The sequence below is a fragment of the Rhodnius prolixus genome, unplaced genomic scaffold, assembly GCF_049639745.1.
Source record: "Rhodnius prolixus isolate KJV_2025 unplaced genomic scaffold, Rpr scaffold_13, whole genome shotgun sequence".
In the NCBI taxonomy this organism is placed as follows: Eukaryota; Metazoa; Arthropoda; class Insecta; order Hemiptera; family Reduviidae; genus Rhodnius; species Rhodnius prolixus.
Window position 1 is genome coordinate 4,038,876 of NW_027411583.1, and position 22,654 is coordinate 4,061,529.

Here is a 22,654-nt window from a genome sequence, read left to right on the forward strand (position 1 = left end):
ATGTTTATTGAATAAGAGTGGTTATACTACATTATAAATTTAGGCTTGAAACTAAGATCATTTTTTGTTGAATTTCTAATTTATTTTTTATAAATAAATTAATGAACATTTTGTAAATGTAATTCACAGTACTTACGAGAAGGAAAATCGGTGAAATATAGGCCCAACATAGACGCCAAAACAATCCTGGTCTTTGTCCTAACATCAGTTCTATGTCTGATGAAAATCTATCTACTCCATATATCCAACAAACGCCTGCAGCTTCCACAAATACCACAAACAAAATAGCCAATCCAGGGCCGTAAACGTTTAAGAAGTCTACCAAATATACTCCACCCTTGAAACAAAAAGTGACTTTAATTTAGAATTAAACTGAAAAGGTAAAAATAGATTTCAATTATACGAAGACTTTGTAATCTTCTTATGGTCCTTTAAAAGCTCAATTACTTTTTATTAATAAAATAACCGGAAAATTTAGAAATTAAGTTTCTATGTCTGATGAAAATGAAATGAATTACGTGATAATTAAAATTTATTTGTAGAAATTGATTACAACTACACAAAGGTTGAGTGGATGTTTTATCAAAACCGAATTTTTATAGAAAATTCAAATTAAAAAGTCCATTTAGGTTACATGTATCTAAGGAAGGCTTTGCTTTTGAGGTTCCAACTATTTTCGTATGTAATTTATGCTGCAGATTTGTATCACTTCTATGAGAAACTTAATCTCTGGAAAATTGATTAGGAAGGAATGTGTTTCTGAAGGAAGTGCAACCAACTATAAGCACTATGAACATTTTTAGCAGCTGTACGTCGTAATAAGTGGCCCTAAAGCTAAATCCAAATTGGACACAAACAAATTTTCGTAAGTATGTTTGTGTACGTTTAGATTTAAGTGACAGATTTTTAAGTAAATGTAAAACTTTGTTTTTCTCGTTCTGGATGCCCGGACATTCGTGATTCAGAAGCCAACGAGATAACAGATCGCTTACTAGGGAGAATTCCGGCAAATGTTTTCTCCTCGAACATCTGAACTCTTTTATTGTGATTGAAAATACCATATAAGTGCAGCTATCAAAGAATGAGTGTACAAAAAGTCGCCGAAGTGATAACAAAAGTAGTGGTCATAGGAAACCGCAAGACAGAAGAAGGTGAAAAAGTTGATTATTATTTGCTTAATACTTTGGTACTATTCCAGCAATGATGTACGACAACAGTAAAGCTTTTTGGAAACCATTATTGAAGACATCGTGAGAGTGAAGAGGAAAGGCATTAAGGGGTTAACTAAAGGGACTAAGTGGGTAAGGTTTAAGGTTACAGGGACCTTAATTAATTCAACAATGTCACTTGTTGAAAACCATTCTTAAATACTGGTAGTAAAATATTAAGTAAGCATTCTGGGTTAAAAGAAATAAGGGAACTGTATTAGTTGATTAGTTTTTAGATCTGCTTTTTTAAAAATCCATAAATATAAAAAATGTAATTATCGTATATTCTCTTCATAAAATTATTATAATTTGCAAGAACATCCATCTCTTAATAAATTGAATAACAATGAAAATTGTTACAACCAATTGTGTCAAGGTAGTTTTAAAAGTATAGAATTCACTTTACCTTCATTGGGCAAAAACTCTGATAAATTTCCGTGGTACTTTGTGCCAGTGTTAGTAGTTTACATTACGATAGTAGCGTATAATCTAGCTATAGATTTCTTGGGTAGCAAACCATGGACACCATCTCATACATTGCTAATGCTCTAGGCCACATGCTCAAGTTGTGTTAAAACTCTTGTATTTGAGGAGAGAAATGGTGAGACTCATTGAATGGCGCCTCAGTGCATCTTGTTACAGTTTTCTTTCCTTTACTAAAAAGCACTTTCATTTACACACTCTTATCGTCATCATCAACACCCGGAAATAAGGACAGTTGTATCCGTTCTTTCTAAAACTTATTTGCTTTATGTTGGCTCTTGCTTTTAAATTTTTTTTTTTTGGAAAATTATTAATTTTATGTGATATTCTGTGATTTTTTTTGTGACTTTCGAGTAGCACCTACTCAGTTTTGTTTGAAATTCTTTGACGCAAATTTATTTTCGTCTTGGATGTCATTTGAGGAAAACATTTCCTCAAAAGTTCTTTTACTCCATTTAAGACCCAACATTAGTATTAAAACTAAAAAACATTTTTTGTAAGAAGTCGAAGTGTGAAGACAGCTCAGAATTTTGAATGAAAAAAGATGTTTTCTATTTAATACAAGGTTTTAGCCTTGATGCAAATAAAAAATGAAAAAATGTTTTAGTTTTTATGAAAGTTGAAGTAAGAATTTTAAAGTTAAATGAAAGTTTTGTGATTATGAAATTGTTTATTTAACTACCAGAAATTTGAATGTGGACAGTTGGTTTTCAAACTAGTTTACGATCCTACCTGACATGATATGAAAAGCTATGCTGTCGTTATTGCTGACAACAATGGAATGTTTGTGGCTTGAATAACAAACCACATCTATAAGTTGTGTTAACTTGTGTTTGTTGTTATGTACTACGGCAGGAAAACGACTTTCTAGTTAGTTAATCTCCAAATTATTAACAAAATTTATGCTTTAATACTTATAATATACTCGAAAATAAAATTATTGTTTTTGTTATATATTTTATGCAGTTCTTTTAAAAACATTCTAAATCGAACAAAAGGTATTAATTCATCATAATTCTGTTAGTTTCCTTTAATATAAGCAGTAACTGCATATTACTAAATCTTACTTTCTAGTGACTCACGTAAGAAGCATTATTTACAAAATTTTGAATTTGAGTTTACACTGAAATAAATGTTTGAAAGTCCATTAAAAATACTAAAAGTATTTTCAGCGAATGTGAGTTCTGTGTACGGATAAAATAAAGTCAAAGAAAAATCGAAAGAAACATTGACCCTCTTATAAATCGTCATATAAAAGGAGAATATGACATTCCGTTTAATATGCCCATCTATTGCATTCGCGTACATGCATTGTTCACGTGCATCTGAATCTTCTTCATTGAGGAACTAATGAAACTTCAGTGAACACTTCAGAGCGTTTGCCGATCACCAAAGGAGACTGATTAGTGCTTACATCTTTTTAAAAGACAGGTAGCCTATAATTTCAAAGTATAATGCCAAGTATCTGTCACTAATTGTAAGAATTTCAAAGAAATCCCTTTTTTTTCAAGTATAGAGTGAGTATGTGTCGTGTTTTCCGCTTCCTTCTAAAAGAAATTTATCAATAAATCATAAAAAATGAATTTGTTCAATAATTTTTGCTATAAAATGAACCCCATACTAAAAGAGAGTACCCTATGTAGTTTCTATTTTTTGGTATCGCTACAGAGTCTAATCGCTTTCACTTTAAATAATGTAATGTGGAAAAGAAATATGTATTTAATTACATACATATTTTCTTTATTATCATTATTTTACCCAACAAATAAAATGTTTGCTCTCATTCGTAATTATTAAAGAGCCTAACAATTTACTTTACAGTCTGTATTATATCTTTGACTCAGAGGTCTCCATCATTATTATGAAGTGCCATCGCTAGAGTATACCTATGCATTCGACATTGATTTACCTGATCAAGTACACTTGGGACTTACAATAATGATTTATTAGGGCTTCGTTACAAAGCAGGAATTCTTACTTTTTGCATATATTTTAATAGATAAACTAAAAGTTTATTGTTAACATTTTTATTGTTATTTTCCATTTTTTTTTTTTGTTTCTATTACCTCCTCTTGTAAGAGGAAGTTTGCAATCGTGTAACTTTTCACCGGAAATCATCATTTTAGTGAGCGCCCCAATTTTGGAAAAAATGGTTTTTATAAATGCATATCTGAATGGTGAGTGTGCAAATCTAAATATTCGGCATTCAATGGAAAATAGACAGTTTGAAATTCGGAATTTCGTTAAGCTGTCAAACTGGGAACGCAAAAATAAGATTTTGTGGTTACAATTAAGGAGTTTGTTTTTTGCTTTTGAGTGTGGAAGTATCAAAAAGGCGTCCTTTACAAAAGGGTGCCCATTATATAGTAAGATTTTGGTCTATATCAGTCAAACATAAGTGGCTAATTGTAAGATATATTGATTGCGAACGTACACTCGTAAGGGGGAGATACCCAGTTCAAGTCTTAATTATAGAGAGTCCTGTATTAATTTTAAAGCAACTAACATTTTTTAAAAAATCCAAGTTTGTAGAAACTTGTATAAGAACATTGAGAACTGCGTAAGTATCCAGATTTATATATTTTTTTATTATAAATCACTTTGTTGCGAGATTGCACGCAAATACTGTAATACATAACTGTATTATTTATAAAATGCTCAGGCAATTTATTAGAATTAAAGTGGTTTAAAAATATTCAAATGTAATGCAGGATAATTTATTTTTGACTTTTATTTCAAAAATTTCTTTACAATAACAATTGTTTTCAGATAAATTGAATATCAAATTTCATTTGGATGGTGTTAATAATTGGAATGTAGGTTGACCGCGGCAAAAGACGAGTAGGTTAATGGTAAGAAGAGGATGCTTAGGGATGGATTGTTGACAAAGGAAGAAGAGGTGCGTCACCTTCAACAGGCAGAAGTACTTGGAAACTGAAGTGTTGACATAAAGTTCCTAGCACTTACAGAGTCAGTGGAAGAGACCCTCATCCTACTATCGGCTTCACGCTTCTTACTAAGGATGAGTCAGGATCAGATTGATAGTGCTACACACAGGTGAGTGCGTCCGTGTGGAACTTCATGGAACATTCATAGTGTAACCACTCCACTACTTCCCCACCCATCATTGTCTGTTGCTGCTGCTTCTTCTTCTTCACTTTGGGTGGCTCTAAACCAGTAATGAGGATACGCCTTCAAAATTCACCCTCTTCAAGACCTCACTATTGGCCAGTGGCTGGTAGCACAAAATAGGCTCACCAATTCTCACACAGTACCCATATTGGCTTTACCCCTTTTATTTTTTCCTCCACCCTTCCTAAACTCATCCAAAATACTTCTTACTATTCTTTCAATTCCAAACTAACGCCAAACTTTTTCCTTTCGAAACCATTCATCTACATATGCAGAAATCTCTACCGTTTCAGTTCACTTTTCTTTTCTATTTTTTTTTTTTTTATTTACAGGGAAAAGCGTTTGTTTTATTTTTTACGATTCATGAATTTTCTAGAACTAATATCAGTATTCTTAAAAATGCATTCAACGCATGATGAACGCATAGTATTGCATTATTCGTAAAGGAATCTAATTTGAAAACGAGATTGAGGTGAAGGATTAAGATATTATTTAGAAATAGAATTCTGTTCCAAAACTCACTGATGGAAAAACTACAAATGTTTTGAAGGGCTGAGCTATGTTATGAGGCAGGAATTAGATGCATTCTGTGCAAGAGAAACCTGTTGGCAAAAGATGAAATGTGAAGTAGCCACTTGAAGTAAACAGTCAAGGGGAAGGTTAATCGACTGGCGCTAGGAACCAAGGTTATTGAAGAATGGATACAGTAAAATGTTGTTTACTACGTTGTTTAAGACCTCTACTTTGCTGTATATCTCTAGATCTTGTCGTTTGTAGATTGCCATACAAACTAACCAATCTACTGTTGTCAAGCCTTAATTCATGTTCACTTGCCATCCTCCTTTGAGCCCATCTTCACGTTGTACAGTAAGGAAAGTATGTCACTCCAGTTCTTTGCTAGTGAACGTCTCTTTACGTTCTTTGCTGGAGGGAAGGCATTTATAAGTTCTTATTCCGTTACACGATGAAATAAAATTTTGAACTTGAACGTATTGTCTGTTTAATTTCCGACCAACGTCACCTTCAATGGGAAGGTTTTGATCGAACTCTGTCAACCCACAATGTTGATTTCTTTTCAGTTTTCCTAATTTCATAAGATATAGCTCTCACTTTTATATAAAATATTTTTACAGAAAAAATATTATTTGAATTAAATCAATTATTTTATTTTTACTTTTTAATCTGGTGAAAGAGATCACGTCAATACAAATCAACTTCAAACTGGTGAAAAAACTATTTCGAAATTTTGATTTGATCCAGTTTCTTCTTTTAAGTACAAGGTGAGATTAATTTTATTGTGCTCCTAATAATTATGTAGATAAATTGTTCTTAAAAAAGTTATATATATATTTGCAGGGAAAAATTAGGAAACTTCTGGTGTTAGATGGCAAGAATTGAGCCAGATTTTTGGAAACGTTTCTCAAGATGGATGAAAGGTAGAGTAAAGGTTATCTCCTTCTCTCTCTACACACACAAACACACATACATATATATATATATATATATATATATATATCTCCTCCTGTTTGCTTATCAGCCAAAACGTCAGCGTTAAATCATTCGTTATCTGAAGATGGAGTGTTAATTAATACAATGGGCAAGTAAAGTAATTACAATAGGGACTTTATCTGATACAGGTTGAAGAGGAGAAACAGAAGCAACCAGTTGAGAAAAGTTGAGGAGACGGCTCCTACCAACATTTACTAAAATAAGGAGGTTTATACAGTAGGAAATGAGTTCAACAGTTACTGGCCAACTCTCCTTTCTCGTAGTGTGGTCATAGAACTCATTTCTACGCGGGTCTCTCTCTCACCCAGCCTGGAGCTTTTCGCCTTATCTCTCAGCCCCACAGTAGCAGTCCAGATTAAACTCTCTTAAAACAATTTCTACACTGTATGAAAAGCTAGTTATGCAACATGAAGTTTTACAACAAAATATGCTTCCTTGGGAGGGAGCACAAACAATGTTAAACAACATTTATTTAAAATATGCAATAAATAATAATTAGTGTTAATAATAATTCAATAATTTCAGAGAATGATTTGATATATTATTTAATAGTTCATGAATAAATCGAAATTTTAATAATTATTCGCATTACGATTTTTTGAATTTAACTTACAACAGGCAACTAACTAGTTCACGAAGGAGTGTTAGTAATATATATATATTTTTTTTTTAGGTGCGTCAACATCTATCATTGGCACCACGAACTTTTTTCAGTGGACTTCCGGACACTCGGACAGGGTTTTCTTGTTACAGTCAACACTGTTCGTCACAGATTAGAAAAACAATGAACAATGAACTAGGAAGAGAAAACCTAAGGGAATCCTAAGGGATTCGAGAGTCTAGGTTACTAGGGTCGAACATCTAGGTTCTCCGCATTGGAATTCAGGATAGTAATCACTGAGCTAATCCCTTTCCTTAGTAAGTACTATAATATTAAAAATTGTGAAGAACCATTAAAAATATACGCCTAGCTATGTGGAGTGACAAGACTACCTGCATTTCTTTAATAATGAGACCTATTTTTACATTTCGTTACTGTAAAAAAGTTTTATTCATTTCAACATTTTGAATGAAAATAATAATAAATTAACTGAATATTAGAGCAATGACAAATAACTATTTCAATTAATAAATTATTAATTATTTAATTAAATAAAACACTGTTATTTCGGAAATTTTTAATTTTAGATATTATTTTCTCAAATAAAAATGGGCTCCTTGTCAAGAATGTATAAACCAATACAACAATTATATTTATTCTTTGAAGAAGTGGAGTATTTATCTACTGACGTTCTTTACGATTGACCATACTGAAAAAATTTATTCTGCTTAATATATTGCTTTGATGTATTTCTTAATGATTGTTAATTATCGAGTGTCAGCTAAAGTAGATTTAAACTTCTGGAGCATCAACAAATTTGAACAAAAAATGTATTCATCTAAATTCATCCTTTATTTTGTACGCTGAAGATAAAATTGTCTTGAATTAAATTTGATAAACATTCAACAATATGCATGCAAAAAAATAAAAAAGCTTGGAAACCTTAAAAAAAGAAAACAAGTAAAAGTTATGTTAATATTAAAAAAGTATTAGTACATAATACCTCGGCAGAGATTATCGTAAATAAAAGAATGGCTAAAAAAGAGAGATCCATTTTTACTCCTTAAAATTAAAACAATGTATCCTATTCGTTAATCCTATTCAGTTTTTTTTAAGTTAAACATTTGTATGTATTAACTTTCATTTTCGTACGAATAATAGTGTTTATAAAAATATTTACTATAAATCGACTGTACAAAACAAAACGCTAGTATATAAAATAAGTTTTGTTCTATGAAGGAAATAACTCTTGTCACATTTAAACGTTGAAAATAATATTTATTGTCATGAAGGTTCTGTTTATAATTTCCGTTAAATAATATTTTCTTTGAATAAAAAACCTTGGTATGAAAAGTTTTTGCGTTGAATATTACATTGTAATGGTATTCTGTTTTTATATTTAAAAAATTGTAATCATCACACAATGCGTGGTTCAATAGTTAATAGAAGTGATGCGGCATAAATATTAAATTCGTGATATTAATTAATCGCAGACTTCACTTTTTGGACTGATTTCTTATCTCATTGAGATTAATTTAGATAAATGAAAATTTAGATTAGACTAATGTGAAGTATCATAAAATTTTATTCTTAATTAGGATTATTTAAATCCATTATCCGTGTCAACTTACATATGTAGTGGTGGGCAGTGCACATATGTATACTCCAATGAGTAAAACGGCGACAAATAGTTCTCTGTTGCGTCCTAGTAATCTTGGATATTCATCGCAAAGAGCAGTAATCATTGCTTCCATTCCCCCGAAAGTGCTGTCCAAACCTGCAATTCAGGTTTAGATTTTATGTTACATTATTGCTGATAATAATAATTAAAAAAAAAAAGTAAAGCAAAAGTAGAGCATCAATATATATTTTTTTACTTCCTCTTGTAATTTAAGACCTTACAATTTACGAATCAGATAAATCTTTGTTTTTATTATTTCTGAAATTTGTTTACAGGTCAGGTGGAAAAAGAGGCATATTTCGTTTAAAAACTACTTCTACTCGGTCAAAACAAACTTGGCTTGTAAGTCTTAATAGTTTAATACAAAGAGTTAAGCAGAAATTTATTTGTTTAATATTGTCAGTGACGCTTTACAGAATTTGCAAAGGCTATTTTTACTAAAAATAAAAAATCTGCACGATTGCCATGCTCCTTCTAAATAGAGGTAAGAGAAAGTAAAAAAGTAGCTCCTTTTTTTTTCATCAAGTTAAAAAGAATAAATAAAAAAAAGCCTCAAGTGGAGAATTGATTATGACAAACATAAGTGATTGCAAGAACCACCTCCAGAGAGGATTTTTCTGTTATATAGTCCTTACATTTTTCCGAACCACAAATATTTGCACAACTGTTAGTGAAGGGAGCCTGTTCTCATTTAGAAAAGGATTTCACTACTACTACTCTCCTTCAGTTTTTTTTTAAACACTTAAGATTTTTCTACACGGGGCTATTTTTATAGTTAAGAGTGTGGCGCTACTGTAGAACTTCTTTATAGCCTGGGGTAACGGCCACAACTTCAACACTCCATCCCTTAACATACCACAACTGTCTATTGTTTTATATTTTATTTCCTACGTACTTGAGAGAAAAAGGTACTTTAACTTCTCAGCTTTCTAACAACCGAGGACAAAGGAAATATAAGGGATAAAATTTGACTTCGGTAGCATAGTTTCTACTCTTTATTCGACTCAACTAGCGTTATTTGTTTTCATCGTTTTTAAAATTTTATTTTCACTACGTAGGCAGTAAATACAATTAATAAAACGATTAAAAGGACTTTTTAGATAAAATTTGGACTTACTCACGGTTAGTCTTAATTTTTTTAAAACACATAAAATTAGTAAGCATTGTTTGCATCTTCGATATCAATTCTTTATCAAGGTAACCCAGACAATGCATGAATGTCCGGTGTGACACAGAATAATTATCTATCTAATCTTTCGCTTTTTCTTGATTATTAAGATCATCAAGAAATCAACTACATACCAAGTGTTATGAGCATGAGGAAGAATATAATGGACCAGAATACACTTCCTGTCATGGTAGCTATAGCTTCCGGATATACTATGAATACCAGTCCAGGTCCTGAAAAGAAATAACAAATTTTTAAGAATATTGGATCAGCTTAACATCAAGAAAGGAATCTCAGTTAGTAGTAAAACGTAATATTTGTTTATCAATCTTAAATTGAATTTTTTTTCTCTCATTTTTTTAAGCACAAAGAACTGAGTGTATAAAAACATTCAATTTTTCAGTAAGATATTTTATTAGTTTTACGGATTTTATTCTAATTCTTTGGTTTGGAAACAACTTTTGCTACTCTTTAGTCTTCAACTTCGATGAAATTTATTTTCACTCGTGAAGAAAGATGCCATTGTCTGAAAGAATTGATATTGGGTTTGTTGAAAATCGTCTGGACTACAGGAAGTTGATAAAAGAAGGACGTATGAAAAGCAAGTTCGTGGTTTGATGTTTTGCGAAACAAGATGGATCAAAACTGGATATTGGTTGTATTTGAGTATATTATATTTAGGAGTTAGAAAGTGAAGGGCAGAAAGCAAGTAGTAGAAAGCAAATTATGCTTTCATACATGTAGTTCTAAAGAACGCAAAACATCGGCGATTTTTTCTCCAATTGCTCTCCTGCATTAATTGAATATTTAAATTTGTGTTAATAATTTTTTCATGTTAGTGCATTAATATGTTCATGTATTTAGTGGACGATGCCCTCTTAGTATAAAATGAGAGATTGTGGAACAAGTTCTTTGCTCTTTCCAAAGCTTGTTACTTCAAAATAATCTACTAAACAAATAAAAATTAAGAGTAACTAACCTTCTAAACCAACTTGATCAACACTTTTATTCTGTACTTCCGCCATATATCCCAGAACAGAAAATATGACAAAACCAGCCAGAAATGAGGTAAGACAGTTGATGGACGATGTGACAATGGCATCACGATAACAATTATTATGAAATTTATTGTAAGAAGATAGTGCAAGTAAAGTGCCAAAACCAGGTCCCAATGAAAAGAATATCTGTGATGCAGCATCAATCCAAACCTATGTCAATAAAACAAACAAAAAATCGCAGAATTAATTGATCTCAATAATTAGAATTACTTAGGAAGTTAAGTTCCTATATCAATCACCATTTATTTGTGTTCAGCCTATTTAAATTGCTTTTCCAACAAGAAAAAGAAAAATTAAAAGCCTTTCTATGCTTTTGTATCAGTTTTTCAATGCCATAAAAGACATAAAAGTTAGGGACACTACTTGTTGCTGCGCTCAACGATAACTCATCGGAGGCGAGTAGGCTATTTAGCTATACTCTTGATGGGTTCAGCGTTAGTAATCCTAAACACTTTGGTTGTTCTTTCCTAATATTACGCGGCTAATAAGGTATTTTCCTTCGTAACGCTAACAGCAGAAGTTGTTTGTGGTCCAAAAACACTCATTTCCGTGAAAAATTATTAAGAATACTGTACAAATTAGCACGATCTGCTCGCTAGAAAGTAATCCAGACTCATAAAAATATCACATCCAAAGAGATGTTCCGTATCGCTGACAGGACTGATCGCGTTCTGTGAACCGCTTTTTTATTTAACGCTTCTTTTGATCAGGTAATATGAATAAATGTTTTTATATTATTAACAAATATTAAACATGTCTGCAAATGTAAAAATTATGTAAAAAGTAAGTTGTATTAAAAAATTAACTTTCTCGTACAATGGATTCCTTAGTACTTGAATGAATGGCTTTCTGAATGTAGTTCTAGCATTTTTAAAGAAGAAAAACAATACCATAGAAGATTTCCCCAGATTCCTCGTGAATAAAAAGAAAAGATTCGGGAGTGTAGAAGGCAAACAAAGGAGTATGTTAGAACAAACCATCGTACGTATCGTACAAAGACTTTCTAGCCTCCACTCTATTAAATATAAACTAATTAATTTAAGTAACTAACTGGGAATGATTTTGATTTTATCAAGTTTAAAAATAAAGCCATTAATTGTATTTTTTCTGGAATTGTAAGATTTTTTTGAGAGGTTTAAGAGAAGCGCGTCATAATTTAAATTAACAGAGAAGCGTGTCATTATTTAAATTAATAGTTAATAATTTAATTTTTTTGTTTTAGCAGTCTCACGCAAAATTAAAAGACCTCCATTATGAAGAGTGTGAAAGAAAATATGATTACCTAATATGCAAAAAAAAAAAAAAAATACTTCGCTTACAATCTAACATGTTAGATGTGATGATTACGAGATTTTGATAATGATTTTTTGCAAGAGCTATTGTAGAATAATTAATTAATTATTTTATTAAATAAAATTAACGAATTGAAAGATTATTAAGATAATTTACGGATTGAAAGTAGTAATTTTCACAGAAATATAATCCTGTCTCATATTCTCTTTGGTAATCCGAGAATTACCTTACATTCTGTGCGTTTTAGTTTCCCCTTGAGTTATTTGTAAAAGTGAGGAGTGTAATATAATGTACTTGAAAATTATAAATCCTTAAACTTGACTCTTGTCTGTGCAATGAAGTCGGACAGGATTCACACCGGATTACCCATACACATCTGGTGCTTACTTGGAGTAACTGTTCTACTTTGAATTTAGTTTGTGCAAAATGATATAAAGTTGAATTATTTATTACATAAGAACACTGAAATATGTATTTTATCACTAAATTGACTGTATTGTTTAAGTATTTAATTTGGTTGGTTAGTTACCGTAATACGATTATTTCAATTTTTATAGAATATTTATTTAATGATGAACTATTTACTTCGAGAAATGTCAATACTTTAAAATAAATGACGCTGAGGAACAAGGAAATCTAAGGAGCCAGACGAGAGGGATCGCTGAAATCAGTCGCGATCTATGAAGAACCAAAAGGTTATTCTAATAAACAATCATCAAATTTACTTACCTTAGTGTTAGCTAATTTATGCCATTGTGGTGTTAAATAGTAACTTATACCTTTTGCAGCACCAGGTAAAGTAACTCCTCGTATCAGCAAAATAAACAATACAACGTAGGGCATTAAAGCTGTCACCCATACTGCCTGAAACGACCATGTAATAAGCAGATTAATACTGTCTTCTTCTTCTGTATTAAAATTAGTAATTAGAAAGATGGGACTTTATCCATTCACTGTAAGTACGATATGTTTATTTTCTAAATAGTAACTTGAAATTTGAAAGATTTCAAATTAAATGTGAGGTTGCATAGAAAGAGTCCAACAACAATTACTCCTGAGTATTTTAAAGTCGTTCTGTTGAGGCTCATTATTTGCCATAAGTATTTGAAAAACTATATATTTTTTTAGATTACGAGTCACAGACTCGCTCACATAACTCCTAAGCCGCATAAATTAGGTGACAAAAGAGTACAGTTGTTTAGACGTATTCAGACTGGCCGAGAAAAGAAAAAAAGTTTTAAAGGCATGACTCTATTCGGTTGCAAGTCGCAGAATTTCTGAACTGTCAGAATTATTACTTCATTAGGTTTGTGAGTCTCTTGCGGAGGTGATAATTCAGATAGTATTACTAGAGTGAAAATAGTGGTGATGAGCTGGAGTAGGTCTCTAATCAATGTTCTGACGAGTGTATCGCTAGAGGCTCTCCGAACTTATTATTAACGATCTGATTGATCGCTGTCTTAAAGTTATTATGAATAAAATAAATAAATGTATTTATGTTAATCACTTGCTGTTGCTCTTAGCAAGGGATACTGTTGCAATCGTGTCAAATATTCAAAATTAAGTTCTCAAATGGAATGCAGAAAATTATAGGACTTGAATTTAATTTATATAAATTTTATAATATCCCACGTTTGCCATTGAATCTCAATAAACCAGTGCTAGCTGGTAAGCCATCTTGAAGTTGAGGGAAATTTGAGTTCCATAATAAAATCATTGAGAAAATTTAATATTAGTACATTTACAGTTCAAGCTTTAATTAAAATTATGTTTTAATAATCAAAGCTAACCCCATCTGTTTTTCCCACTTCATTTGCTTCGTATTATATTTTCTACAGTTCTTAGTATTTCCTAAATTAACAAAGTTAACGAAGTTTTTCTTTTCTTTTTGATACGTTTACTTATTTTAAGTACTATTACACTTATAATTCTATATTTTAATTAGCGAGTAACACTTTAAATTAGCTGTTTAAGAAACTGGGCTTTTGCCTGTTTTAATTAGGGAAATGTAACGTTTATTGCTTCAAAAGTAAATATAATTGAACAAAACTATTTTAAATACATTTAAAACAATGGTCTTTGGACCGCCTTTATAAATAATCTGAATCAATATTTTATTAATGTGAAGCCCACCCCTATCCTACTAAGAAAAAGCCTTTCCTTAGAAAAATGATGAAATAAAAGGGGAAAAAAATTATTTATGTATTATACAGAAGATTTATAAAATGTAGGGACCATTTTCAAGGATCTTAAAAAACTATTAAGTTCCTTTTGTAAAATTTAAGAGATCTTGACTGCTAATTTTCTGTCGGATCCCATGATATTACCCCGGACGTAGTATTCAGTTTTAGCTTCCTACGATTTTTCATTTTTGAAGTATTGACATACATATTGTATTGGCCATTGACTGAAAAATCATTTCTTTGGACCTAAGGGTTCACAAAAGTGATATTTCCTGTAAAACTAGATATAGAAATTTTGAACGATCGCAATACTACCTCTTGCCTGGTAGGAGGAAATGACAAAAATAAAACAAAATAAGAAACTCTGTGACAAAAAATGAAATGTTTTTACTAGTTAATACAAGTTGGCCCAAAGAACATTTACATATAAATTTTTTCAGCAAGCCTTAACTTGTTATTAAAATTTATTAAAGGGAAGGGATTAGCTATGAGGTTAGCATACTGGACTCCCACGCGGAGGTCCCGGGTTCGAATCCAGCAGCTGACCCTTAGATTTTCTCTTCCTAGGAGCTTCTTACAGCTCACTGTCCGGTGATGGACAGTGTTGTCTGTAACGAGAGAACACTGTCCGGAGGCCGGCAGTGCACTGGAAAAAGCTCCGGGCGCTAATGACCTCAGCTGTTGATGCGCCAAAAAAAAAAAGAAAAAAAAAATTTATTAATTGTTTGTTTTTGTACGTTTTTCGTATTTTTGACATCGGATTTTCACCAGTCATCAGAAATTGATTAATCAGTTTGTGTAGGGAATTTTACTTCAAATAAACGTTTGCATCTCACACTTTACTTGCAGAGAGAGATTAATTTAATTTTTCAGATTAATTTAATTTAATTTTTTGTTTTAATTTCAGCAGGTGTTGTGTGAGACCGTAACTTAGTTGAAGCCAAATTCTCTAACCAAATTCATTAATCAACCTCTGTCCAAAAAATCAGCCATATTGTCTAGCACTCCGACCTATCCACATTTCAACAATTAAGGGTTACCTTTAAAACTTGATTTTCATTCTGATAGTTCAAATTAAATAACAAATATTTAAACGGATCGTGGACATGTTACGTCAGAGGCAGAAGTTTCTCCTTATTTTTTTACAAAGGTTGTATATTATAAATATTTGGTTTGTTGATGCCACTTATTGTTGGAACGATTGTTTAAGATTAACATTGTACCTCTCTACTTTAACCAATAAGGAAACCAGGAATTTGTATGAGCTATTGTTAAAATAAAGCTTCAGGATAAAACTGAAGCATTCATTTCTTCCCCTTTTCCAAATGCCTAATTAGAACAACTTAGTAGTTTTGTAGCCTCTTTATAGAAAAATTTGTAATGCAACTTGACACTCTTTGTATGAACGGAACGAATTCTTACTGCAAAGACTTTAAATTTGGTAGGTCTGAATGCATTTTTTTGTTTATAAAATTAACACTGATAATAATGCGTCTAACACCAACAACTTTTCTTTTAAATTAATTTAGACTTGAAATGAAATTTACACCTAAGTACTATAACATTTTAAAATGTGCACTGACTTGCACTTACATGTACATTTTTCGCCCTTTCAATTTTTTCGATCACGTATTCTTAAAAAAAAAAATCGGATACTAATTTAAATTATTCGTAAATTCAAAAGATCAGCAAAATCGTCCAGAAAAAAATGGTTACAATTTATAAATCAGAGAATATAGGAAATGTAATCAAACAATTTTTTTTTTTTTAATTAGGAATAATTTGATTGAGTTGTGAATATTTTAGGAATGAAAACAAAATAAATCAATCATTAGACTCTAGTTAGTATTGCTATTCTTAGCAAAAATAAACTATTACATATTCGTAAAACGAGTATTAGCTTTCAATTAGCAAAATTGTTTACTTCGGTTGAATTACTGATTTGCCACCTGATAATATGCACATTATTTTGGAGTGTTTTATAGTGAGGCCTGGCAAAAGGTTATCAGAGTCTGAATTCAAGTAGCGAAAACAAAAATATTTGTATTTAATACAGCGCGCAAAAACATTAGAATAGATAATGTGGCTGAAATATTTCCTCACATCAATATGTTCGAGATTTTAATATATTAGAATCATTAATAGATATTTTAATACTAGTCTTGGTTGTCAGATATTCTATCATAGTGCAGTGAACTAGTATGGAAGTTACCGAATTGAGTTTTTCTTCACCCAAGACGTTCTCTACTCATTGTGTAAAACAGTCGAATCATACTCGTAGATTTTTTTAAATACTTTTTTTTTTAAAGGAAAGTGGGAGGGAGTTTTGGGATATTAGATATTGGCTCTTTCATTTCAGCGCAGCGTGAGGTTCGGGTTTACGTCTGTAAAATGTTTGTGGAAAATAATTATGTTTCGTTCAGGTCAGAATTTTATACGAAAAAGACGTGCGAGCAAAACAGATGTTTTTTCTTTTAAGACAATCCTAAATTCAAAGGTTACTTTTTTCCTTTAGGAGAAGTGGATTAGTCACTTTCATGGATCTTGGTTTAGTAGTTTAAGCTGCATCAATACTGCCCTCTCACACTCATAAAATACTCAGAGTGCCAACAGAGATGTGTGCAGCTTAAGTTTAGCAAAGCTAGAGGTACATTCTATCTCATCTTTCACACTGTACACTATATAGACGCCTTCTATCAGTTAAGGGAGCCACTAAAGATCTTTTATGCTGCTGTGGACTTTGTGTTTGATAAGCCAATCCTTCTTTGCTATAAATGTTCATTTTTAATTAAATTTCGACCATTTTCTTGAGAAACAAGTTTTATCTTTGTGAAATGTGTAGGATGTTTTCTAAAATAATTTATTGGTACCCAAACTAACCGACTGTAGTTAGGTTGTAACTAGTCGTAATGTAATTGCCATAGTAGTTTTATCTGTTCATGAAATTAAAAGGTAGATAAAATCTTATATTAAGTATCACATCGGTTCTTTCTTCTAAAATATAATCTAGACTGTAAATTGTTGATTTTCCATGTACGGTGTCTGTTACTGCTACTAAAAATAGATGATCCTGCAAGTAATGGATAGAAATCAGCCCAACAACGCGAGAAGGGTCTAATTTTTACGTACTTTTAGTGAAGGACACTTATTTTTTTGCAGCAGTGACATCCCCTATTTGGGGGAATTTTTCTTTAAAGCAGGTCCTCAAGTCTCCGCACTTAATTTTATTTATTTATTTATTTTTTGTATACGGTTTGGACAAATCTGTTGTACGTTGGGAAAATCTTAATTGGCTAGAAGTTTACAAATGGTTCTGCCAGCCCTGCAGATGGGCTGAAGTTTACGAAAATAGGCTTTGTGCAATTTATGTCGCTTTTGACTATGAGCCTGCCGAAACATGACTTGAAAGGAATTATTGTACTTGTTGACTCTCAAGCACTGTGAGTTTACTGAGCCACATAATGAAAATGTGCAATTAGAAAGAAGGGATTGATCTAACTGTAGAAATTGATGCTGCAGAATTTAATGCACTCTGCTTACGTATGTTATGCTTTCAAGACAGGTCTATTTCTCCACTAACTTACATAAGATTAATTTTATTATGCTATAAAAATAATCTCATCGGAATTAACATAAGTGATGCAGTAACTTTACTTTTTGCCTGAACGTAAGAACGAACTTCAGTTATAAGTTCAATTACAGTTAAGAGAGAAAGAATTAATCTCTCAATTAATTGTAGGAGGAAAAATACCCTTATAATTCTATTAGTTTAGTGTATTGTTTATTTCAAATATTGTACATATAGCATATTTTATTCCTATATGTTTACATTTCTATATTTTCTCTTTGATTAATGAGGTACCCCAGCTATCCTTATAACATTACGAAGTAAATTAATAACAATGTGGTAACCTTTGCATTAGTAGGTAACCTTCGCATCAGTAAGTAAGGTTACCTCTTCTTCCCCTTGTAACCTCTTAAGCAAAGTAATGGTCCACTGTTCTTGTTTCTAGATTGAACAGCTGACTGACCGTGCCTAATTGCTCTTAGGTTGGCTTCTATCTGCCCTTCTACTTCTGATAACGCCTACTTTAATGAGCTACTTCAATCTCACAGTTTAAACACTGATGTAATACTGTATAAAGTTGGCCAACATTTAATCAATTAAAACTGCCTGGAGTTTCTCAAGAAAATTAAAACCAAAATAGTGCAAAAAACATTTATGTAAAACTTTCAAACAATAAGTTCAATTTATGATTTTTACTGAAAATTTTCGGTCACCAATTAAAAGTGATGAACTGAACTAGGCACTTTAAAGAAAAAAAATGGTAAAATGCAGATGATTAAGTAATGTGCTAAATGTTATCAAAGAAGAAACATAAGTTACTAAGAAGATTGGATTTAATAAATATCTTCTAAGAAGCAAAAGGTAACAAATTGTAAACTAACTTTCACCATCTTAATACTTGGGTTTATTAAAAAAACATTTCAGTCGAAAGTTATAAAATTTATTTATAAAACATTCAAAACTTAAGGGTGAATTGTGTTTTTTGAGTCAAAAAACCATTTTACCATTACGTCTATTAATGGTAGAAAAATAGATTTGTCAAACATTCTAACAAAAGACCTGACATAATATTGATAGAAGCAAACCTTGTTGGGAACAAAACGTATTTTTATCTATACTACGATAATAAACATCAATTGTCATAGACATCTAATGTTATTGGAAGTATTTTAAAGTAATTTTATCCTAAAATTTAAACATGTGCTAAGTTCTTTGTTTCTATCAGGATAATGGTGTCACTTTTCAACTACCCACCTAGAGCTGAAAGATAGAACTTATGGTTGTAAGGTTTTATTAAGAAATAACTTAGGGAAGCTAAACTTGGCATTAAGGGTCATTTTATGGTGTACCTAAGATATAATAGCAAATTTCGCAGCTAAAATCAAAGCACCATTTACAGTAGACATTTACGATAAGTTCTTTTTTTGAATCGAATGTTTTGGGATACAATCTTAGGTAAATGCCACCATTTACTCTTCCTTCCAAAAAAAGTATTGATTTCTGTCAGATGTTCGTTAAGTTTTTAATGATGTTTATGCAACCACTTCTCTTTGTAAAAGAAGTATTTATTCTAGTCAGATGTTCGATATTCAAGATTATAGTGCCATTAGTGAAGTTTTTGGTAACACTTTTTTTATTCATCTTTCAAGCCAAAGAAAATATTACGAACTTTCACACATTTTTTAGTAAGTAAAGTCAGTTTGCCTATTTTAATAGACATGTGGGTTAACAGATCGGCATACCAATTAAAAATTGACTTTTCTGGTGGTATCTGTTCCAAGGAAAATTTCTTGGTTTTTGACAGAGTGATATTTCTTCGTTCTTAATTTTTCTAAATGTTTGATATGGTAGAAATCTCGAAAAATTTAAATATGATGTTTTGATCAATTGTCTAAAATAATCTGAAACTTTACACAATTTCTGGATAGTATTCTGTTTTATGTTATTGCTATTTCCTGAAGTCTTCTACGGCTTCCACTTTCAGCTAAAAACATCACAGTTGTGAGGTGAAGGGAAGTATAATTAATTCAGTTAATGGGTGAAAAGCCATTTTGACAAACTGGTCAAGTTTTTTAAATTTTTGTATTGAGATTTCTCTTTACATCGTTATTTGCGTATACTGGGTAATTTTAATGCGCTTCTCACCGCTTTATATTTCTAAAGGAAAATCTCCGATATTAAAACCATCATAATTATGAGGTCACTGTTATTCTATTAATATTTAGGTTTCCACTCGTTAGTATTGACTGCTGCCTTTAAATCATTAGACTTTTCTTCATTATTACCGCTATCTTAGTAGATATTCTCGCATTCGGACTATGTGGTCCGCCAATACATTAATTACTAGTTTCCTATTTATGATGTCCTCTTTTTTTGTTAGAAAAAATATTGACTTGATCCTTGGCCTTCAAAATATCATGGAAAATAGCTCAATTAGAGTTTGTTTTTGTTTTTTTTGCTCTTTGTCACATTTAGGATGCCTAAAAGGGTCACAACTTTCGATTACTACAACACTCCGTATCGCAGTAACAAATTATAATTAAAAAAAAGACATACTAGCCAATTTGAGGCAAGGTTTACTAGCCAATAGTGGCGTTGTAATGCCAGTCGCCTGGAAATTAAATTGATTTAAAATTACGTACCAACTGAGATTCTTCCTAAATGAATGAGAAAAGAAACTTTATTAAAACAATAGTGTGCTGAATTTATTGTGGAATAGGCAGATAGTAGTAAGAAATCATAATTTGTGTAGAGTAAGCTATTTTCTGGTGAAATAGAATTGACTCTGACGGAATAAAGCATCATTATGTGTTGCGAAGAAGGCCCTCTACTTATTTCATGAGCTTAATGTATTCAAACCTCTTTTTGTCACTTTCTTACTTTTAACTTTTTTTTATTTTTTACTATCTCATCTTGTTTCGCCTTCATCAAACGAAAGTAGGAATCTCTTTGTTATCCACCATCTTCATCAAACGAAAATAGAAATCTCTTTGTTATCACCGTCTTTATTTTATTTTATTTTTTTGTTTTGTTATAAATTGGATAGTTTTTTTGTTTTATTCGGTACTACTCAAGGCAATTAAGGTATACTCAGATTCACAGGCCGCAATCATTTAGTGTTTCCTTGGCTTCCTCCGCTTTCATTTTGTAATCTTAAGACCTTAAAATTCAATATGAAGATCGTGCTTTTTAGCTAATCTGTTTTCATTCTAAGAGAATCTCGAGAACTGTACAATATACGCACTATCTCAGAAGTTCTTTTTACCAGTAATATATATCATTTTTTTCTTGTTCTGTTGGATTTTTTATGCTCCAGGATTCTAAAAAAAACTTAACTAATTCGCAAATTTATTCTTTAACAAGGATTTTCCAGTAGCATTGTGTCGAGGTTATTTTTGAGTATTAAGCGTTAATCTTTTGTATTTCACTTACTTTTTTTTTTTTTACACTGTCGACCTTTTCTTGTGTCAGTAGGAGATTGATGCCTAAGGTCTTAAAAATGTAAATGTAGCTCTAACAGTTCATCTCATTTGTTATTTACTCGCACTAAGTTAATTTTATGTTTCGAGATTATTTGCGAAGAGAGAATTCTATTTTTATTTGGATTTGAGTAAAAAGAAATGTTATTAGTTCTAATTTTAGTTTATAAGAGGTACTATTTCTGTCAAAAATAGCAAGATGTTCGATCTTGTACGTATTTTGGTGATTATTGCGTATTTGTTGAATAATACTTATTTAGTTATTTACCAGAGTGATGAATGCAGAAATTTTTACTGTATATTATTATTATTAACTAAACATTTATCCTATCACGTAAAAAAAAATTTATTAGAAGACTGAATCAATGAATGAGCAGAACATTCATACACCACATACAAACGATACATACGCGTAGTATTAAATCTTATCCTTGATAAAGAAGTAAAAATCAGCAGATGTTGACAAAAACGCGGTGTTCTTTTTTTAAAAAAGAATATCTACTTCCATTTCTAATCAGCTTCCGAATGCTTGTTGATATTTACTATTATTATTCTTATTATTTTTTTTTGTATACTTATAATTTAATAGTTTGTATTATTGTTTGTCCTGTTAGTTAGACAAAAAAATCCATTTACATTTTTCTGGTTTTTAAAAAGTAGGCTACGATACTATACTTCGCAAAAACATTAGCAATTTTTTGAAGGTAGGTGAAATTAAAGTAGTATTAAATACACTGACTGAAGAAGTTTTTAATAGAAGTAATTTTTCAGCTATAATTATCACCGTTTGAGTAATTTGTGGTTATTTCTTTAGCAAATTTGAACGGTCTAATTTTCGATAATTTAAGCTGTTAAGTTTTTTGCATGTAAATTGTAAACGTTAAATGTAATCAGTCTCAGCTCATTTTCTTTAAACAAAACAATGCCTTTGTTCGGTCAGAAACTTGCCACCTCAGATAAATTATAACAGCCTAGTCTGTATCATTCTAATTATTTGTAATATCCGAGAAATTATAATTTACCGAGACATTCATTTGCACCATTTTTATCATTTACTGTATTACTTTTCACTATCGTATGCCTTACAGATGTTAACATAGTGGCCTAGCTAATTTTTTAGGATGTTAGCGTCTTTGCGGGTATCCCAGCCTCGAACATCATTTACGCTCACTCAAAATGCATAGGACCAGCAGAGATAGTTGATGTGGGGGATATTTGTAGTGTTATTTGTCTCAATTTTAATTTTTTTAAATAATAACTTTAGTTACTAAACAAGAAAATAAAATAATCT

At 31.1% G+C, this 22,654-nt stretch overlaps 1 protein-coding gene and 1 long non-coding RNA gene across 6 annotated transcripts in view; one reads left to right on the forward strand and one right to left on the reverse strand.

Moving 5' to 3' along the window:
• Nucleotides 1-22,654, reverse strand: part of SerT (Serotonin transporter) — a 62,703-nt gene that overhangs the window by 1,497 nt on the left and 38,552 nt on the right. Inside the window, exons 6-10 of the mRNA XM_074115434.1 lie at nt 12,863-12,997; nt 10,762-10,990; nt 9,917-10,015; nt 8,565-8,710; nt 137-337 (exon numbers count right to left, since the gene is read on the reverse strand). Coding sequence (XP_073971535.1) covers nt 137-337; nt 8,565-8,710; nt 9,917-10,015; nt 10,762-10,990; nt 12,863-12,997 — 810 coding nt within the window. The remainder of the gene's footprint in view (nt 1-136; nt 338-8,564; nt 8,711-9,916; nt 10,016-10,761; nt 10,991-12,862; nt 12,998-22,654) is intronic.
• Nucleotides 246-12,828, forward strand: LOC141447716 (uncharacterized). Of its 5 annotated transcripts, none has more exons than XR_012454533.1 (11): nt 246-380; nt 699-865; nt 966-1,151; nt 4,461-4,748; nt 6,016-6,103; nt 6,180-6,259; nt 7,006-7,250; nt 8,890-8,956; nt 9,031-9,098; nt 9,893-10,078; nt 12,691-12,828. It is a non-coding gene; the product is annotated as an uncharacterized lncRNA (long non-coding RNA). The 5 variants fall into 5 exon arrangements; XR_012454532.1 differs by having other exon boundaries at nt 9,893-10,092; nt 12,691-12,822; XR_012454534.1 differs by having other exon boundaries at nt 12,063-12,822.